Raw genomic sequence first — 19,964 nt, forward strand, 5'->3', positions numbered from 1 at the left:
CCCACGCCGCTGATTGCGTGCCGCATGGCGATCATCTGCCAGGAGATGTGCACGGTGATATGTCCTTTGTAGCCGGATGCGGCATGGCTTGCGTCGCAATTGCGTACGTGAGGCTGCAGACGAGCACGAAGGGCTGAGAAACAGGACTATAGATGTTCGGACACACACATAGTCGTGCGCAATGGATACAAAGACGTTTTGCTTGAGATCAAGAATGGCGAGGCATAAGAGCCCATTAGAATCCATTCTCGAAGGGGTCCGGGCCAGCCGCGCCGAGACACCACATCGTCCACTCCCCCCCTCACGCTCCTGCAGACGACAACGAATCTCTTGATGCGGCCGACCACCCACGTCGCCGCCTACAGCTGATAAGAAGACTTCGCGCCCAGAAGGGCTGGAGATTCTCGTCTTGTGATCGTCGACTACGGCCCGACGCTCCCGTTGGCCACATCGTACACGCTTCGGCTTGGGGACAACGCCAGAGTGCGACGTGCTGCCCATCTTCCATAACTACGCCATACGCTACTCTTGAAGCCTCCGCCGTCTGTACGATGGAAATCCATGGTATGAGACTCCGCTCGCCTTCACCCGCCTCCTCCGTCGGCCGACCGGCTCGTCGTGGGCACTCCTTGAAGGCGGCCGAGGGTTCGTCGCTCGCTTCAGGGAAGGCCATCAAGGCCAATTCGCAGAGCCCTCACCAACATGTGGCAGCAGGTCACGGTGGCCTGCCACACCAATGCCCGACTGTGACGACGACCTCCGTAAGCTACCCATCCGTCAATGGATGGCCTTCGTGGGTCGCCAACTCGTGCCCTCCTCGGGGAGGATGGTCTGTCTCGAGAGGTGGCTTGGCCTGTGACGGGTTCGATGAATGCGTTCCAAGCGGACAACACGACTGTGTATGTTTTCGCATCAAGCCATCACGTGCAGGCCTCTCCGTTGCTGACAGGACGAACAGACCCGTGCCTTCCGCACACCTGAGTTATCACCACCGGCCGTCGATGCTCCCGCATCCCACGAGACGCTGGATGCCTCGATGGGCGGCAAGATCATGCCGCGTCTGGAGAGCCGGCGGCTTACCCGGGCAGCCGTCGGCAAGAAGAGGAAGCAGGCCAAGGCGGGCAAGAAGCAGTACTCCCTCCTGCGGCCGCTCAGCGAGCTTGCGGCGGCGTCCATGTCCGGGGAAATGATCAAGGCCGTTGAAGCATTCGTCAACCGCGACGAGTCGGCTCGGCTGATCGAACGAACGCGGAATGGAAAGGTCAAGCGACCGCTGAACGACTTCGTGCTCTACCGCAAAGCGTACAGCAGCGTGGCGAAGGAGGAGGTCATCCCCGCCAAGAACAAGAATAACCAGCAGGTGGTGTCACAGGTCTGTGGCGAATCGTGGGGTATGGAGAAGCCGGCTGTCAAGGCCATGTTCAAGGGCCTTGCGAACACGGAGCGAAAGAAGCACCTGGCGGCCTTTCCCGACTACAAGTACGCCCCTAAATCGGGCAAGAAGCCCAAGGAGGCTGGCGATCGCCACCGGCGGGAGAAGAAAGCATCCGCCACATCAGGGGTGGCTCTGATTCCGGATGCAAATGGACATCCAAGCAACTCGCGGTCAGCGTACGGCCGCGGTCCCGGTCAATGGAGCTACGAGCTGCAACCCGATCCTATGGGGATTCCCAGAGGCGCGACGTTGTACGATCCGCCCCCGAACATGCCGTTCTGGTGCCCGTCGGGAATCATGCTGGAACCCGACCAGCCGAGTTATTACCAAGACATTTCCACAGTGTCCGAGCCTGTCTACGAAAACGTTCCAATAATCAAGGAAGAAATACCACCGGGAGGAGGAGGGAACTTTGCGGCCCAGACACATCGGCCGCCGCATGACGCTGAATTATGCCTTGATTTCTCTGCAATCGGTCCCGGGCTGTGCATAGATCCTTTGCTACTCCCAAGAACAGGGAGGCCAACCTACCAATACCTGGTCTCTCCAGGTTGGGCACACGATTATCAGGATGGTGCCTTCCAAGGCAACATGATGGCCGCCATGCCGGCCTTGGACGTTGACGGTACTCACAATGCGTATCTTCGAGGAAGCGTTCACGACTGGCAAGTGGAACCTTTCAGCCAACTCGGCGACTCTTTCATCACGCCTGGGGAACATGAGTGAGCTTGATGCCTTGCCGTGTTTTCATCGCCTCTCGATCCACAGACTCGGCCTGATACTAGAGTGGGTTTTGTTTTTTTAAGAAGCTACGGAGTAAGTAGAAGAAGCATTATTGCCACAGCAGTCGGCCTGTTATTTGGGCTCAACTATCGTACATACTTGATAGATACTTATGTATTGACTTGTACATGCTTGGACGTAGAACCGTGCATTGCTGTGCATACTGTGCTTGCGTTACAGTACACTCCCTCCGATGCATGAATCTCAAGTGTTGAACTTGTCAGATACGTTCGATTAGAAGCGCAATTGTGGAAAGAAAAATACTTCAAGTAATCCCCGTGAGCCTTTTCGCTTCCAGACGGTTCCTTGTCGACACGGGTGGTTTGTGCTATCGGGAGAAGTCGGTCATGCAGGCGTAAGCGAGACGTTAAATGCTGCAAGTACGGCAGGGCCAGTCTTGCCGTACGTACAAGTAGTAACCCGCATGCGATGTTGAACGTGTACAGTATTACTGAAGTACATTGAATCCAAGCGGCCGTTGCAATAACTACAGTACACTGCGATCACCTGAATTAGCTGAGGAAGGCTCTGCTTGAACAGTATATATTACAGGTAGATTTAGGATGTTTATCCGTTGCTAGCCGAGTTGAGCGCTTCACCTGACTTGCTCCTATAATGTAGCAAAACTGCAGGCGCACCTCGTAACTTCGGTTGACATGGACGCCACAGTAGGTGCATTGTTTGCTACAATGGCCCATTCATTCATACGGTACGTGCTTCCGTATGGAGGATAACAATATGTACTTAGTTGTACTTGTACATGAAGTATGCAGAGTACAGTATGTTACTGTACATGTGTACGAAGCAGGACATGCATGCTGGTACACCTACATGTAAGTAAGTACTTCAGCGCAAAGTACGTGACTAAGATTACAATAACACTGTGCATTTTGGTGTTCACAAGTAATAATACTGTAACTACATGTGCATGTCGTACATGCGTTCTTATACCGTACAACTACAGGTAAGTATGTACTGTACTTGCACGCACAGTATGGGTGCAGTCAGTGCGTTGTCGTGTGACCGACCTCTGGGCAGGAGATGTTGTTATTATTGATATAATGTACAGTACATACATGTACAGTACATACATGTACATGAACTCCGTACTTTGTACTTGTAAGTATGTGTACAATTGCGGATCAAGTAGTGCACGGTGCATATTGTACATGTACACCTAAGTACTTCAAATGACCCTGTTCCAAGTATATGTACAAGTAAATTTTACAAGGTAAAAATTACTACAGGGTACTTGGTGGTCTCACCTCACGTGAAGTGGCCAGCCAGCTGGGAACCGCTCTTGAGTTCCTACGGCGCCCAGGTAGAGGTGTTCCCTAACGGAATACTGTAGTAGGCTCGCTTGCACTATTGTACATGTGCAAGAATGTATATGCATCCATGCATTTTCTAGGCTGGGTTACAAAATTTCAATAGAATCCGAGGAGCGCACCATGTACTTTTTGTTGGTGAAGATTGAATGAATCCACGAACCTTCCACTCGTTAATGTGGTGCAATGCGGCCGTGAATACTCGGTAGGGAGCACGGAGTACTTGTATTACGGAGTATTACTTAGGCTGAAGTACTTACTTACTTGCTGTACGGAGAACTTGAAGTGTACTTGCAGTAATACTTTTTGGTGTAAATGTACTCACTTACAGTACTTACAAACAAGTGCCCCCTGGTAATAGAATTAAATTGGAGACCCGGCCGTTTGTTTGTTTGGTTTCAAGGTGCTGACGCGAGCAACGAGCATTATTAATACTCCCTACTTACACCACCAACACGAGTTTCTTGTTCAAGTACTTATTTGTACAAGTACCAGTGGTACGCATGCAGATGGATTGCTACAGTACTTACGGAGTACACGTTTGCTACATGCAAGTACAACGACGTTGGACGAATACTTACTGGCACATATGACTACAGTACTGTACACTTAGTCACGTAGCAGTGCTAGTAAGTAGTAGGGGTGGGTGGTACTCCGTAATTGATGGAAGTCCCAACAGGTACTCCGCACAAACGGCAATTGCTTTGGTGAAATCGGATGCACAAGCCTTCCCTGTCTAATGACACAGCTGAAAGTAGGTGTCCATGTACTTATTTGTACACCGAAGCAGATGTACTTAAGTACTTTGCAGTACACATACTTCATACTGGTGAACCAGCTTGGTATATAATACTCCGTATTACTCCGTACTTCGTGCAGAGAACGGAGTACTAGTCGCTTTATTAGCAGCACGAAGCACTTACACTTATACGAAGTAGTACGTGTAAGGGGTTACAGTTACACCCCGTATGTTCACTTGGGCGCTGCCCAAGCAACGGCTCGCTGCGATAAAGTCGGCGCCCCACATGAGCGAGCCCGCATCATCACGTGCAATTCCGCTTAGTCACGTACGCTACTGCGCACAAAGGTATAAGAACGCGGACAGCAATTGTACATTAGTGAAAGAGACATGGAACGTTAAATATCACAAATACGAGCGGCACCTTGTCTTACAGCGCCGCCCCGTAACAGTACGTACATGAATATGTCCACCTACTCCACAAGTGTAAACTTGTACTGTACATACATACATGTACATAATAGTGCTGCTGTAAGTACATCTATTACTTACTTACTCGCACTACTTGTTGCTGCACTCTGTACATGTACATACTTATACATATACTATATGTACGCCTATTACTTGTACTGTACATGTTCAGTGCATGGAAGGTAGGTATACATGTACAAGCAGGTGTACTTGGGCGCACGTGGTATTACTCCGTACGCCGAGATACAACTCATTGTACGGAGTACATTACTCACTAATCCTCCGTATACCTAACCTAGTCCGTACTAGGTAGGTATACTTATCATCCACGAGCTAACATGTAATACATGTACACTTCCTTGTACTTACATGTACTGAGAAGTATGCCATATACTACTTGTACATGATCTCTTTTTTACGGCTACAGTACATGTATTGCAACTACATGTACTTACTTGCACGTTCAAGTGCAGTACTCAACTCCATCTCGCCACTCGCTGCAAGTGCTGGTGCATGTGCAGGTAAGTAATAATACTGGTACGTGCTCATTCATGTACACCTGGACTTGAAGTAACTTGTACGAGTAATACACTGTGGCCTCTCGGCCGCTCAAATGTACTTGGGAATTCCCCAAACAGGGTCCTTCCCTGGGGGCACATGATCTCTACCAGGTTTCCTGCATAAGTAAGTACATGTACAATGGACAACAAGTTCTTCCGCACTAAAGTTGTGCAAGTATGTGCATGTGCACATACAGTACTTGTAGATACTTGTACAAATATGGAGTGTACATGTACTTTAAAGAGTATTACTCGGGTTGATTTGCCCGAGTGTATAAGCGCTGTACAACTAAGTGCACTACTTACAAGTACATACTGCACGCACTGGTAAGTAAGTACTTGTACGTGCACGAAAAACGCGTAGCGCACCTGTGCAATACACTTAACTCGAGCTATGCTAGGCTAGGATAATGAAGTGGATGGATGGAACATGTTACAGTATTACTACCTGTACGGAGTATTACGGCTTGGAAAATTAATAACCTATCCCGACGAATCATCTTCAAAATGGTGCCTGCACTTAAACAAATGTACATTTTATCCCAGTAGCCGCCGTGCCGTGCCCCTGGCAGAGAGCAGCTGGCACCGGGTGGTAAGACCCATCTCTCGTATCTCTCATCTGTTCCTCCGTAGCTCTCTCCATACTCACGTACTACTTACACTTAATTGTAGGAAGTTGTATAACTACTTCGCCTTTCGTGCCTGCATCGCATTGCTTCGTTCGTCATCCAGCTAGAGCCAACGCTCGTCCACACTCCTTTGGCCCGTTCGCCCATTCTTTTGCCCAACGCATTGGTTCATTGCTCTCGCTTCCGCATTTGCGTCGCCAAGTTTGATTACCATACAACCGCTCCTAACACTCCGGTAGGTCTGTCCGGTGGTCCAAGTTTGCCACACGAGTTCAGGGGGGCCGCTTCATCGGCTTGCTTCCGTCACCCCTCTGGCGCGTACATGGTTTGTTTGTCTGATGCTAGATCAGAAGCTCGCCTGTGGCACGTTCACGTTCTCCGTCACAGTCAGTTTGCTAACGGCTCGCGATGCAACCCAGGACCAGACTGTATCGACCTTTATCATCATCGCATTGCCATGAAGAACCTAATCGGCTACTACGCGCTCGCGACCACCTTGGCTGCGGGTGTCGTTGCGCACTCGCACAGCCGCTTCCACCGCCATCTCAACGAGGATACGGCGGCCAGGAATGAACGGCGCCAGCAATTGGTGATCAAGTGTGTCTCTGCGCCGGACGTGTACACGACTCCCAAGGGAAAACCTATCCCTGCCGAAGTGGCCCGGCATGGACTTCAAGACGGCAGCTTGAAAAAAAAAGGCGAGTCTGCGAATTGCGAGTCTCTCAACGGAGCCCAGTTCAAGGAGGATGATAAAGATACGCCGCCTCCACCCCCATCCAAGCCACCCCACGCGGAGACGCCGGCCGAACCACCTAGGAAGACACTCTCCGATTCAAATCCAAAGGCCCCAATCCACTCCGGTTCCGAAGGTGCCTCTGGCTTGGATGAACGGTTTGTAAGCAACACAATCAAGTGCGCCGAGTTTCCCTCGCAGTTCGGCGCAGTTGCGTTGGATTGGCTGGGCTTAGGTGGATGGTCTGGCCTCCAGCATGTCCCCGGTTACACCAGCGAAACCACGAGCATCGAGTATATCAGAACTGGAACTAGTAGGGACGGGGATTCCTGCAGCCCGTACACCATGTGCTCTTATGCCTGCCCGCCTGGATATCAGAAGACTCAGTGGCCCATGGCCCAGGGAGCGAGGAATGAGTCCATCGGTGGCCTCTTCTGCAACTCGGATGGCTTTCTCGAGCTGACCCGTCCTAGCCATACGACACTTTGCCAGCGAGGTGTCGGTAATATCACAATTCAGAACGATCTCGACGAAGTTGTCTCCACCTGCCGCACCGACTATCCTGGAACAGAGAGCATGGTCATTCCTGCCATCGCACAGCCCGGCCAGGGAGTTGCACTAACGGTGAACGACCAGCAAAAGGACTATGTCTGGGCAGGGAAACTCACCTCCGCCCAGTATTATGTCAACAAGAAAGGCATGGGCGCCAAAGATGGGTGTGTGTGGGATAGCCTCGTTGATTTACACGGTGCAGGTGACAAAGCTCCGATGAATATTGGTGCGGGCTTGGCGAAAGGGAGAATTTTTTTCTCCATCGCCCCGAATTCTGCTGTCAGCACCGCCAAGTTGGGTTTCAACATTCAGCTTATCGTCGACGGTGTCGTTGATAAAAAATGCGGTTACAAGGACGGACAGTTCGTTGATGGCGTCGCGGCGGGCTGCACAGTAAGTCACTCCTTCATTCTATGATTTTGGAGTCGTTCGGACGAAATCATCCTAACATCATAATCCAGGCCTCCCTTGACCCTGCCAAAAACGTCGTGATTCGTTATTATCAAGGCTCTTGAGGACGTCATAGGCCAACCGCTTCGTGCACTTTCTTTCTTGGATATGCGCTCTTCCTGTCCTTCAGACTCGCAAAGGGACGGTGAGGTTGAAACCAAGCTGAAGTTTGCGAGAAGGCAAGGTGTTCCGACGGATATCCCGGCTGCGCAGAAGTACCCCGTCGGGCAGATGTGGGAGGGGGGGTCGACAGGAGGATGAACACATTGGATGATTCGACGGCTCGGGCACTCTGCTTCCCGTGATGTCTGTTTGTCCGTTACCTTGTTGGCGGCAGCTCCTTGTGCCCGAGCCAGCCAAGGCAGCTTGACGTATGAAGTTTCGCTCCAGTTTCCAATTCCCACCTCTCCCTCAAGCGTGACCGCTTGTCCTCCACTGTTCAGCATCGGACATTTGAGTTGATTGTCACTGGCTGCCGGTAGGGTAGAGCCACCCTACCTGGTTCTACCTAGTGGCACTGGCTTGTTCTGAATCTTGATGCCCTCCCTGCCGCTGTTGCGTGCTGGAGACCTCCAGGTACGGAATGTGGCGCCGATTTGCATGGAGGGTGTGGGTGATTAGACGGATATACGCACACTGGTCGATATGTGAGATTATCTGGTGATGGGTATCGACAATCGTTGCATTTCAGCATGCCTACCGGTCCACGGTAGACCACGGTCGCGATAACGGATCAAAACTCCATCGGTACCGCGATGCCTGCTTCCTTGATGCGGCGCAGCTCCTCGTTTCTTTCGGCGGCCTGCTCCCTGAGCCGATCCTCGACCTCATCCCGAATGGCCCCTAGGTCAGGTGGGATGGCTTGCATCTGTACACTGGGAGCTGCCTGGACGAAGCGGAGCTGCTCGGTGACATGGTGTACAATGTCCTGCAGGCGTTTCTGAGGGTTTTTGTTCTGGCGTGGCTCGCCCAGTATCTGCTCCAGAGTTGGAAAGAGGGTTTCGTGGCGGAATTGTTCTCGCCACGGGGTGTGATGGGGGAGGATTGGGTCGATCTTGTCTTGGCAGTCGATGGCGATGCTCGTCTCGTAGGTCCAGGCGCGAGCAACGTTGCGAGGGGTATACCCGCCACCGCCAAAGAGGATTAGGGGTAGTTTCATCTTTTTGCAAAAATCAACACAAGCACCGTGGCCCTGCACCTGGAGGTTGAACCGGCCGAGCCGATCTCCTGCCAGGGAATCAGCGCCGCACTGTAGGACAACGGCACTAGGTCGAAATTTCTCGACGGTGCGGCCAACAATGGTGTTGAAGAGCATGTCGTACTGCTCGTCGGTGATGCCGTCGTTCAGTGGAACGTTGATGGCATGGTGTGCCCCGGGGTTGTGCTCGTTTTTGGGCCCGTTGTCGTCCAAGGCCCCTGTGCCGGGAAAGAAGTTGTTCGGGTCGTACTTGTGGAACGATACCGTCATGACCCGGTCGGTGGAGAAAAAGGCCTCTTCTACGCCATCGCCATGGTGGACATCGATGTCGATGTACAGCACGCGGGGGTGGTATCGCAGCAGCTGCAGGATGGCAATGACAATGTCGTTGATGTAGCAGAAGCCGGATGCCTCGGCCTTCTTGGCATGATGGAGACCGCCTCCCCAGGCTATGGCGATGTCGGACTGGTTGGAGCAAAGCTTTCTTGCCGCATCCAGGGCGCCGCCGGCGGACATGGAGCAGTAATCGTAAAGGCCTTCGAATAAAGGGCAATCACTGCCACCCAGGTTGAACTTGAGGTCCGGGTTCTGGCTCTCCACATCGCGGGGCACTGGTTCGGGGAGGACGGTGCCTAGGAAGTCGAGGTAATCAGTAGAGTGGAAGTCGGCAAGTTCGTCGTACGTGGCAGCACGTGATATGTAATTGTCCATGGCGAATGACATGCCGTACGAGTATATGAGGCTCTTCGATAGGGTCAGACGCCAAGGTTTCATGGGGTGTGTCATGCCAAAGTGGTGTTTCTCAATGTCTGGATTGCAGTGGAAGGAGACATTGTAGCCTTTGGGGCGGGTGATGCCAGACTCCTCAGCCAGGCGTTTGCACTTGTTGTAGAACTTGATATTGTGCAATTCGCCGGCCAGGCCCAAGGGAGAATTGTACTCCTCGACAATGGAGTCTTGGGATTCGTCAAACTTGTGAGGCAGGTAGTTTGGCTTCGGGACGGGGAGCTGGAAAGGGGCCATGTTCGTGGCCGTCGAGGCCGACGAGGCACTTTTGCGACTTGTAAATGAATCAAGCACGCTTGTTCCGAGATTCGAGATTCGGGGTCTTGGGGAGGTCTGATGAGTAGGGTCGGTATTGGGGCACCGGCCAGCGCGAAACAAAGATTCGGACTGTCTGAGTATGAACCCCACGAGATAATGAATTGGCGGTGGCTTGTCGAGTTGCACAAAGTTCGTACTGTACTCCGTACTAATAATAAGTACATGTCACGCCGATAAAGTCGTACAGTAATCTACTCCGTACAACTACAGTAAGTAGTTGATTTTGGGCGGGTCTGGGTCACGACTCACCAATTGAAATTACTTTGTACAGTACATGTGTACAGTCTGCATGTATTACATGTACTGTACTGTAGCGCCGAAATACGCAAGGATTAGTAGGACTACAGTAGTTGTACTCCACTGTAACTTACTTAGACCAACCTTTTGTCGTCTTAGTAATATCATGTAATATGATGAGTTATAGTAAGTAAGAATACTATTAAATAAATGTGTAAGAAATACTGGTGTAGTTATTAATACTTCAAATTGTAAGTGCTAGAAAACTCACATATATATATTATTACTACTTGTAAATTCTATACTCAGATGTGTATTCCATATTAATAAGTCCCCAAAGTCATAGGAAGCCCTAATGGACAAGCGGTCCTTTCCCCCTTTAAGTTTTTTAATAAACTTTATTGAGATTCCTAGAGTAGCTGCCTAGTGACTCCGGAACAGTATGAAATTTATTAAGAAAGATATATATATAAGATTTAAATACGTTCAGAGATAGGTATAGACAAGGCATTATAATAATCTGCACAGAGTTATATTCATTTATATATTCTGTTGTATCCGAGCTATGGAGTACATGAAGCAAAAAGGGGCTGACACGAAACGAAGCCTATATGATTTACTGTAAGTATGTACGAACTCCGTACGTAAGTACTCCGTACCCTGGATTACGGTTCCCGCAGTGCGGAGTAATACAAGGAGATTGGTTCGAGTCCCTGGTACTCCGCGCGGAGTACATGTACTTACACAAGTCACTATTTCCCGAAACGAAGGCAGAGGATTTCTTTATCGGGCTAACGTACTCCGTATTGTTACCAAAACCCCATCACTTGCGTTGTGTACCGTGCCAGGCGAACCTGACAGAAGCGGCGGCGCCGTCTGAACGTCAGGGGTTGTCGACATGGCGTCGACTGCTTCATCCCCGCACTCGCCATTCAGTCTCGATGCCCTCTTCGACAATCCTTTGTTCGCTGGCGGCATTGGGCTAGCCTCGCTTGGCGCCGCTGCAGCCTTTGCCCGCAGAGGCGCCATTGTCGTCCTCGGGGCCGTTCGACGTCGTCTGATCGTCAACGTCGAGATCGGCAAACAGGATCCTGCCTACCCCTGGATCCTTGCCTGGCTATCACAACCCCATGAAAATGTTGGGTTCATCGCATCTCGGGTCACCCGCGTACACAATTTGTCCGTCACCACGGCGACTAATTCAGCGGGAGCCAGCGTTGGCGGGAAGATGGATGCACATTTCTTCCTCAACCCTGGTTATGGACAGCACATTGTCAAGTTTGGCGGGGCCTACATTGCCGTCACCAGGGAAAAGCACAGTACCGCGAACATGAACACGGGGGAGCCGCACGAGACCGTTCAGCTGACCACGCTCTGGTCCAACCGACATGTGTTCGAGACCGTCTTCGGCGAAGCGCATAAGCTGGCGGCTAATGCAAGCGAGGGTAAGACGGTTGTGTACTCGGCACGAGGCTTGGAGTGGAAGCCCCTCGGCGATCCCAGAAAGAAGCGCCCACTCGACTCCGTGGTGTTGGACGAGGGTATCGAGGAGAACATCGTCGATGACGTCAAGGACTTCCTGTTTAGACAACAGTGGTATGTGGATCGAGGCATTCCCTATCGAAGGGGCTATCTATTGTTTGGCCCCCCTGGAAGCGGCAAGAGTTCTTTCATCCAAGCTCTAGCCGGAGAGTTAGATTTCAGCGTGGCAATGATCAACTTGAGCGAGACGGGCATGACGGATGATAAGCTGGCGTTTCTCCTGACCAAACTGCCGAAAAGAAGCTTTCTGTTGCTCGAGGATGCCGATGCGGCGTTCGTGAATCGAAAGCAGCGCGATGCCGACGGTTACTCGGGAGCGAGCGTGACCTTTTCGGGGCTGCTCAACGCCCTGGACGGTGTCGCCGCTGGCGAGGAGCGCATCGCCTTCCTGACCACGAATCATATAGACCGCCTAGACCCGGCCCTGATTCGTCCCGGACGAGTGGACATGATGATCCGAATCGGCGAGGCGACGAAATACCAAGCAGCACGGATGTGGGATCGCTTTTACGGCGACGTTGATACTGATGGCCGCGGAAGAGAACGGTTCCTGCAACGACTAGAAGACCTAGGGCTGGCTGTCGAAAACCGGGGTGCGAATGGGCCAACCCGGCTTCTCAGCACCGCTGCAATCCAGGGCCTGTTCCTCTTCAACAAGAATGACATGGAAGGGGCAATTAACTCGGCCGGTAGCCTAATTCCGGAGAAGTTTGATACAGAAACAGACAGGGGCTGTGCAGTCAGATAGATGAGGAACCAGCCAAGCCACCTTGCCCGCACATAGTTCATACCTCCAGACACGAGCCAGTCCCTCATATCCCTATTGACGTTGACAAAATGATGAAGTGAGATACCCCCCCCCTGGATAACGAATGTTATTAAGCGAACAACGTTCGCCCTACCACTCACGAGGGGGGGAGGCGGGCCGAGCTGCGAGGCCGAAGCGTCTACGTGTCACCCGTACGGTTGTCGCTCCCCGGGTGACCCTCCCTGCACTGAAGGAGAGGGCAAAACGTGAAGGAAGACTGTTCGAGGCCCGGATGTAAATGGAACGTCCGAGTAAGCTCCAACTGCCCCGCGTTGGAAGAGGGCTGGCATCACGAGGCAGACGCCCTTCTCTTTCTTTCCTGGTGTAACTGAAAGCGATCGGATGACGACATGCACCCATGTATGGAGCTTGTCACAAGGGGTGGGCCGCATCTACCCCCGTCATACCCACCAAGCACCACTTATGTCAATGCCTCGATGGCTCGATAGAGCTGCCAGTCACAACAGTCGGAAGAGATGTATCAAGTAGCCTACCACTCGGTCCATCTCCAGCTCAACTGTTCGTCGGACATGTGCACAGTCATGCGGACGCAGATTTTCCCACCCGCAATGCATACTGCGTAACGAGCAGCCACTGTCCGAACTTGTTGAAAGAGACAACCGTGGTGGACTATCGACAGCGTTCATGAAGCAGCGTGGCGGTGATCAAGTTCAGGTGCATCGCCCCCGCCCGCGAAAGAACGATGTACATGTACGAGTACGCGACCGGATACTCATCTTAGAATCATGCCGTGCAAGTGCGCATGCATGGCCCATGGGCAACATGCATAATCAGATACTCAGACGTATTTTGTGTCTAATATCAGCTACCATCATAACGCCTCGAGCTTGTAGGTCGGAACGTTGCCACTCTCTCAAGCCCCATGTGCATGACAAGCATATAATTGGAAGGAATGACAAATCGTTCGACAATGAATGCATATATATGAATGCAGGCCACAAATTACGACAGAGTATCATCATGGCCTGCCGAAGAGCAATTGCCCAAGTTTGTGACGCCCGTTGACCCAGGGAGTACTGTACGACTGTACGAGGCCATCGACAATATGTCGGCAGTACTAGGCAGCCAAGCTAGTCTTCCAGTCTACATGTACGCGGGCAGGAATTCATGCAAGTACGTCTTTATTAGTGAGAGCGAGCTCATGGTCATGCCCTTCCAGGTGTCCCGTAATAGCTTTCCGTCGACTTTCACGGATGGAAGAACATGGAAGGTGTCCAACTTCCAATGCAAATGGCACGAGCCCCGCATGTTGGCACCCACTTCCGTCGCCTTCACTTCGGACAATTAACACTCACAGCAGTACCCCGTACTCGCTTGTTCATACTGTAATAGTGTAAGTACTTACTTACACGGACTTCGCCGTCGTCGCTACCCCTCAACACTTCCTCCTCCTCTCTCCAGCTTCCTTTGCTGCCAACTCCTCGGTCAAATCGACGACAATTCGCTTTACCCCCTCGTGTAAGTTGATTAATTACCTCCTTCGCCCCTAAAAGTCCTACAAGCCCTTCCCCACTCGCTTTCGACATATATATAGGCAGTCGGGTGTTTGCGATGTCATTTGTTTGAATTGAAAACCCCGCGCGCGTCTCTCGCCGTCATCGCCGAACCCTGCTTGGTCCTAACTGGTATTACTTGCGCGCCTTCCATTCCGTCGTTTCATGCTTCCAAGCGCCTTGACGCTGGACCCAACGATTTTCGACGAACCCCACAATATGACTCCCCTCATCCCTCTCTTACTTTGCCCATTTCATTGCCAGTTTCAAAAATCCCATCCAACAGTCAATCTGCAAGTGACTTACAAGTCTTTCATGCAGATATTTTAATCGACAGCTCAAAGCAGCAACAATGGGTGCTACCGATGTTCTGAGCCGCAAGTCAGGCGTCATTGTGGGCGATGACGTGCTCCGTCTGTTCGAGTACGCCCGCGAGAAGCAGTTCGCTATTCCCGCCATTGTCTGTCTCCCCGGTGTCTTCTCGACCTTGATATGTTCCACTTCCAGTTGGCATATCCTCTTGCCTCGATGGCAATTCCAATTCATCGCCTGCTAATGCGATTTGCAGAACGTCACCTCATCGTCCACCGTCGTCGCCTCCCTCGAGGCTGCCCGCGATGCCAAGTCTCCCATCATCCTTCAGATGTCGCAGGGTGGCGCAGCCTACTTTGCTGGGAAGGTATCAGGGCCTCAGCGTTCTCCACCCCCGGTCGCATCGGTTGCTGACTTAGGTCGTCGGTAGGGTGTGAGCAACGGTGACCAGGCTGCTTCCATCGCCGGTTCAGTCGCTGGTGCTCACTACATCCGCTCCATCGCTCCCTCGTACGGCGTTCCTGTTGTCTTGCACACTGATCATTGTGCCAAGAAGCTCCTGCCCTGGCTAGATGGCATGCTCGACGCCGATGAAGCCTACTTCAAGTCCAACGGCGAACCCCTCTTCAGCTCGCACATGATCGACCTGTCTGAGGAGGATGTATCCTGGAATATTGAAACCACTGCCAAGTACCTCAAGCGCGCTGCCCCCATGAAGCAGTGGCTCGAGATGGAGATTGGCATTACTGGAGGTGAGGAGGATGGCGTCAACAACGAGGATGTCGACAACAACGCCCTCTACACTCAGCCCGAGGATATTCTCACCATCTACAAGACCCTCTCCCCCATCTCGCCGTACTTTTCCATCGCCGCCGGGTTCGGAAATGTGCACGGCGTCTACAAGCCTGGCAACGTCAAGTTGCACCCCGAACTCCTCGGCAAGCATCAAGCCCACGTCAAGGCTTCCCTCGGCTCCAAGATGGACAAGCCCGTCTTCTTTGTCTTCCATGGTGGCTCGGGCTCGTCCAAGCAGGAGTACCTGGACGCCATCGGCCACGGCGTCGTGAAGGTCAACATGGATACGGATATGCAGTTCGCCTACATGTCCGGCATTCGAGACTACGTGCTGAACAAGAAAGAGTATTTATTGACATCGGTTGGCAACCCCGACGGCGCAGACAAGCCCAACAAGAAACATTTCGACGTAAGTTTGCCCCCTGCTAATACGGCACCGAATGAAACGGCTAATGGTCAAAATCGCAGCCCCGCGTCTGGGTTCGAGAGGGTGAAAAAACCATGTCTAAGCGAGTGACTGAGGCCCTGAAGGACTTCAATTGCGCCGGACAGGTGTAGGGACGGGCGTATACCAAACCCTGGGCAATGCCTGACGGATTTACAAGTTCACGATCTGGGGGCAAAGCTTGCGTCAACTAAAATTATATAGAGATTAGCCATCTGCCAGTGGCACCGGCGAGTGACGTGTGGAATTTCAAGGTGTTACAATAATGGACATGACATCCTTGCGTCCGTTCCAAAATACCACACGGGGGCCACCGAATGATGTCCATAGCTGCCTGATAGAACAGTCTTAGTCTTGGAGGCAATATCGGATTCATTCCGACGATTGTACAGCAGCACCCCAAACGGTCGCCAACCTTCCTTTGCGCCACGTTTGGATTTACTTCCGTGTGTATGATGATAAACACCCATCCCAACGAATTCTGTACATTTCCCTTGCGGCTGGGACGGTGACATCCTATCATATTATGCTCTGCGGGTCGTTTCAGCTCGGCGATTCTTGTCCAAGGATATCCTTTCGAATCCGTTGATCATCAACGGTGCTCAACTGCTCGGTTGAGACCAAGGCTGCCTTCTCGTTGCTATATCTCCAAAGACCACCCGTTTTATCCTGATCGCCATTGGCTGGCATTCCAGCGTCCTTTCCCAGCGCAAGCAGGGTCTCGTCGTCACCTTGGACTGCAACGAAGTACCGTCTCTCCCAACTTCTGCTCTCTTCTCGTTCCTTGATTCGCAAGCTCCGCTGCGCATTCTCAATTTTGCTCTTCTCGGTTGATACTGCATCCATATCACCCTTCTGGATAGCTTCAGCTACTTTGGCCCAAGCTCTGCGGGATTCCAGAGGGTGCTGCTTCTCGACCGGCGCAAGCTGAAGCTCTGTTTGGGCCGTCCCGGCGGCATCATAGGTCGAGACGAGGGTTGACTTGGAGTTATTCCTCGCAGGGCCCTCGTAGATTTCGAACTCCTTGGTCCATTGCCCGGTTATGTTGTACAGCACGTTTTCTTCCTTGCCAGTGGGGTGCAGCACGGCTGTAACGGTGTTCTTCTTGCCAGAAAGCCAGCCCCTTCCACTGTAGTCAATTCTGGCAGTGTATCCGCTTGAACTAGTAATCGTGCTTGTACCATCTAGCTCGACAAACGGAGTGCCGAAAATCAGGCCCTCGATATGCAGGCTCGGAAGTGTGATGAGGTAACGTTCCGTCATTTGCTTGCTGTTCGCTGATCTAGTTGGGACTGTGAGCACGGCATGCCCAATTTGCCTCACAATAATTGTACTCTTGAACGTGGCCTTTTGTGCGTTGTAGCCCTCAAGCTGGACTCCGGTCTTCTTATTGTGGATGCAGTACGCGGTCGTTGGGGGGTGGTGGCTGACTTGTTCGGAGATAAGCGTCGTCTCGCCAACCTCATCAGTCCATTTACCGAGAAAAAGCTCGCCAAGGAAAGGATTCAGAGGCTTCTTCTCGTTGCCAAACTGCTCGCTGCGACTGGCGTATTGGTGCTTGAGTGTTGAAAGAAACCATTTGAGGACGAGCAAGGCGCGTTTGGCTGGGTCGGCCTCGGCTGCTGGGGCAGTGAGGATTGGTGGGTGGGTGGCCCAATAGGATGAGAACTCAGTGAGAGACTGAGAGGAGAGAATGAAGGGTGGCGCGGTGAGGGAGGAGAGATCGCCGTTGAAGGAAGCGATGGACTACATCCTACCAGTCAGCCTAGCTACACAGTTGCAGCCATCGTAATTCAGCAGCGTACCTTCAGAAAGGCGGACCAGCTACTCGCAGCAGCTTGGGAGTATGAAGTAGCTGCAGAGGCTGAAGACATAGTGGCATCTACCCAGGCAAAGAATGCTGGCAATGATTTTGTGAGTGAAGTCGGTCGATATGAAAGGTTAATGGAAACTGGAAGGACGATGGTGATGTGTTCATTTCTCTTGAACGCAGCATTAGACTTGCGTTAAGAGATACTGCTAGCTTCCTTTCATGTGTTTTAGTCTAGGCAATCCAAGAATAAAATAGCCGCAGTTGTATACTAGTCCGCAATTAATAATAAAGGGCTAGCAATAATTGAAATAATAACAATTCAATTAAGGAAGCAGTTATTAATATAACTAACTATATAAGTACTAGTAGAACTAATATAGCAGATTATTACAGTCTCAGGCTATACATAAGCATAGTATAAGACAGGTATAAGGCTAAGCGCCTAAGTAGAGCTTAGATAAACAGGAAGGCGGGGCCGCCCTAGGAGTAGGGTACGCCCCGGCTATAAAAGGAGTATATATACAGAAGCTTAAAAGGGATTAAGCTTTAGTCTTAAATACTATTTAATTTCTAAAAGAAAGCCTATTTACTTACCTAACTATCTTTAAACCGGTCCGCCTATTATAATAGGTAGTTATAGGCCTACTTAAATAACCTATTTATTAGAAGCTCTAGTTTAATTATAGACTTCCCTTATATAAGTCTTTTAATAAACCTTTATAAGATTCCTAAAGTAAGAACTTAGTAATTTTATAGTATTTAGAGTTCCCCTCTTAGTATAAGAAAAGTAAAGCCGAATTATTAAACTTAAAAATAGAAAGTAACTTACAAAAGAGCTATTCTTAATTTATAATAATTATTTTACTTATAATAATTACTTTGAATTTATACTAGTTTAAAATAAATTCAGAATATAATTATACTTACTATAGTATTTAGTTATACTTATATTACGGACTAACCCTAATTGTTACGATGCTGACTAGCAGGAAGGCAGTATATGCAAAGACTGTAGAATTTTCGAACTAAGGAGGAAGAAAAGAAAAAGAAAATAATAAGTAAGGTGTTACGGAGTCGCTAGGCGACTGCTCTAGGACTCTCAATAATGTTTATTAAAAGACTTGAAGGATAGGAAAACTACTTGGCAACTAGGGCTTCTAGTTATGTGCGTTCCTCCTAGTGGGTCCCTTAGTTCCCTCCGTTCTCCTATATCGGGCTAAGCCCGATACCATAACAGCTTAGCTAGTAGCTGTTACGGAGTCGCTAGGCGACTGCTCTAGGACTCTCAATAATGTTTATTAAAAGACTTAAAGGAGGGAAAACTACCTAACAACTAGGGCTTCTAGTTGTATGCGTTCCTCCTAGTGGGTCCCTTGGTTCCCTTCGTTCTCCTATATCGGGCTAAGCCCGATACCATAACATACCGTCTCGCTCCACCCGTTCGAAGTAAAGTCTGGCTATAGCCGTAGCCAAACCGCCCTTCCTAAGGCTGGTTTTCCCAATCCGTAGCTCCCCCGAATTTTTTTTTTTTTTTTTTTTCGGGTATTCGTTGGGTGCTTGGCGTGCGCGGTCTCCTCCCTATATCGTCCCCTATTTAGGGTTTACTGGTTACCCGGGGCAACCAATTCCACCCCGTTCCGTCCCCTCCTCGGGTATTTACCGGGTGCTCGCCGGGTGCCTAAGGCGCCCGGCGTTACCCCGCTTTTCCCCCTCGCTACTCCCTCCATATTGCCTTCTCCGTTCCCGTTCTGTTGCGCTTCTCGTTCCTCTTTCCTTTAACCATCGTACCTACCCGTTTTTTAGCTTCTCGCCGTACAATTGTTGTTAACTCCTTTGCCGCCTCCTGTTGCGCCTGCTCCCCTATTGCTGTTGTTCCTCCCCCGTGAGGTAGGTTGCTGCTTCCTCGTTAGGGCCGTTCCGTATGTCCTTCGGGCCGTTGGCTGACAAGCTGGTGACGATAGGAACTGTTAATCCTACTCTCGCCGCTGTTGCTCCTCCCTCGTAGAGGACTTGTTTACCTTTTCGTTGCTACTGCCGCTGCCATTATATCTACCGCCGCGAGTGCTCCTCCCCCCCCTCCCGGACGCGGTTCGGGCCCTCGTTATGGCTACTATACCGATAAGTCGGACCGCCGTTGCGCCCTGGGCGACTACCTGGTGGAGGGTAACTCCTCCGATAAGGAGTTCGTACCTCCGGAGGAGGTGCGCGGAATGTGCCTCCCCTGCGTTAATCGCCTCGTTACTAGCGGCCGTAACGACTGCGTGCCGGGCCGTAGTGCTGGCTGCCGTACGTGCGTGCGCGCGCACGCTAAATGCGTCTAGGTACCGCATTTGTTCGCCGCGCGCCCTTAACTGCGTTGCGCCCTGCGCGACCTTTGTGCTTGCGCCCAGCGCAACGTCTACATCCTGGTCGAGGCCCGCCCCAAGGTCGGGACCGTACCGGGCGCTCGCGTCGTCCTCTCGCCCGAATTTCTGGCCCTAGGCCGAGTTTGGGCTTGCACCCTGGCTCTGGCCGAG

The 19,964-nt window shown here is 51.3% G+C and overlaps 6 protein-coding genes across 6 annotated transcripts; 4 read left to right on the top strand and 2 right to left on the bottom strand.

Annotated features, from left to right (window-relative positions):
- Window positions 1–551: 551 nt before the first annotated feature.
- DCS_06469 (uncharacterized protein) lies at window positions 552–2,161 on the top strand (the record flags this gene model as incomplete). Its single annotated transcript, XM_040803759.1, has 2 exons — window positions 552–899; window positions 959–2,161. 2 exons carry the CDS (start codon window positions 552–554, stop codon window positions 2,159–2,161), a joined length of 1,551 nt encoding a protein of 516 aa, XP_040653863.1.
- Window positions 2,162–6,402: 4,241 nt separating this feature from the next.
- On the top strand, window positions 6,403–7,941 carry DCS_06470 (uncharacterized protein; the record flags this gene model as incomplete). Its single annotated transcript, XM_040803760.1, has 2 exons — window positions 6,403–7,623; window positions 7,738–7,941. The coding sequence occupies 2 exons, from the start codon at window positions 6,403–6,405 to the stop codon at window positions 7,939–7,941; spliced, it is 1,425 nt and encodes a 474-aa protein (XP_040653864.1).
- A 472-nt stretch (window positions 7,942–8,413) lies between these two features.
- Window positions 8,414–9,901, bottom strand: DCS_06471 (histone deacetylase phd1; the record flags this gene model as incomplete). Its single annotated transcript, XM_040803761.1, has 1 exon — window positions 8,414–9,901. One exon carries the CDS (start codon window positions 9,899–9,901, stop codon window positions 8,414–8,416), a length of 1,488 nt encoding a protein of 495 aa, XP_040653865.1.
- Window positions 9,902–11,117: 1,216 nt separating this feature from the next.
- DCS_06472 (putative BCS1 protein precursor) lies at window positions 11,118–12,509 on the top strand (the record flags this gene model as incomplete). The annotated part of the gene is made up of 1 exon (XM_040803762.1): window positions 11,118–12,509. The coding sequence occupies one exon, from the start codon at window positions 11,118–11,120 to the stop codon at window positions 12,507–12,509; it is 1,392 nt and encodes a 463-aa protein (XP_040653866.1).
- Window positions 12,510–14,435: 1,926 nt separating this feature from the next.
- Window positions 14,436–15,748, top strand: DCS_06473 (putative FBA1-fructose-bisphosphate aldolase; the record flags this gene model as incomplete). The annotated part of the gene is made up of 4 exons (XM_040803763.1): window positions 14,436–14,543; window positions 14,652–14,762; window positions 14,826–15,599; window positions 15,659–15,748. 4 exons carry the CDS (start codon window positions 14,436–14,438, stop codon window positions 15,746–15,748), a joined length of 1,083 nt encoding a protein of 360 aa, XP_040653867.1.
- A 430-nt stretch (window positions 15,749–16,178) lies between these two features.
- Window positions 16,179–17,509, bottom strand: DCS_06474 (Oxysterol-binding protein; the record flags this gene model as incomplete). The annotated part of the gene is made up of 2 exons (XM_040803764.1): window positions 16,179–17,381; window positions 17,441–17,509. 2 exons carry the CDS (start codon window positions 17,507–17,509, stop codon window positions 16,179–16,181), a joined length of 1,272 nt encoding a protein of 423 aa, XP_040653868.1.
- Window positions 17,510–19,964: the final 2,455 nt, after the last annotated feature.

This window comes from Drechmeria coniospora, chromosome 03, assembly GCF_001625195.1.
Source record: "Drechmeria coniospora strain ARSEF 6962 chromosome 03, whole genome shotgun sequence".
Lineage (NCBI taxonomy): Eukaryota > Fungi > Ascomycota > Sordariomycetes > Hypocreales > Ophiocordycipitaceae > Drechmeria > Drechmeria coniospora.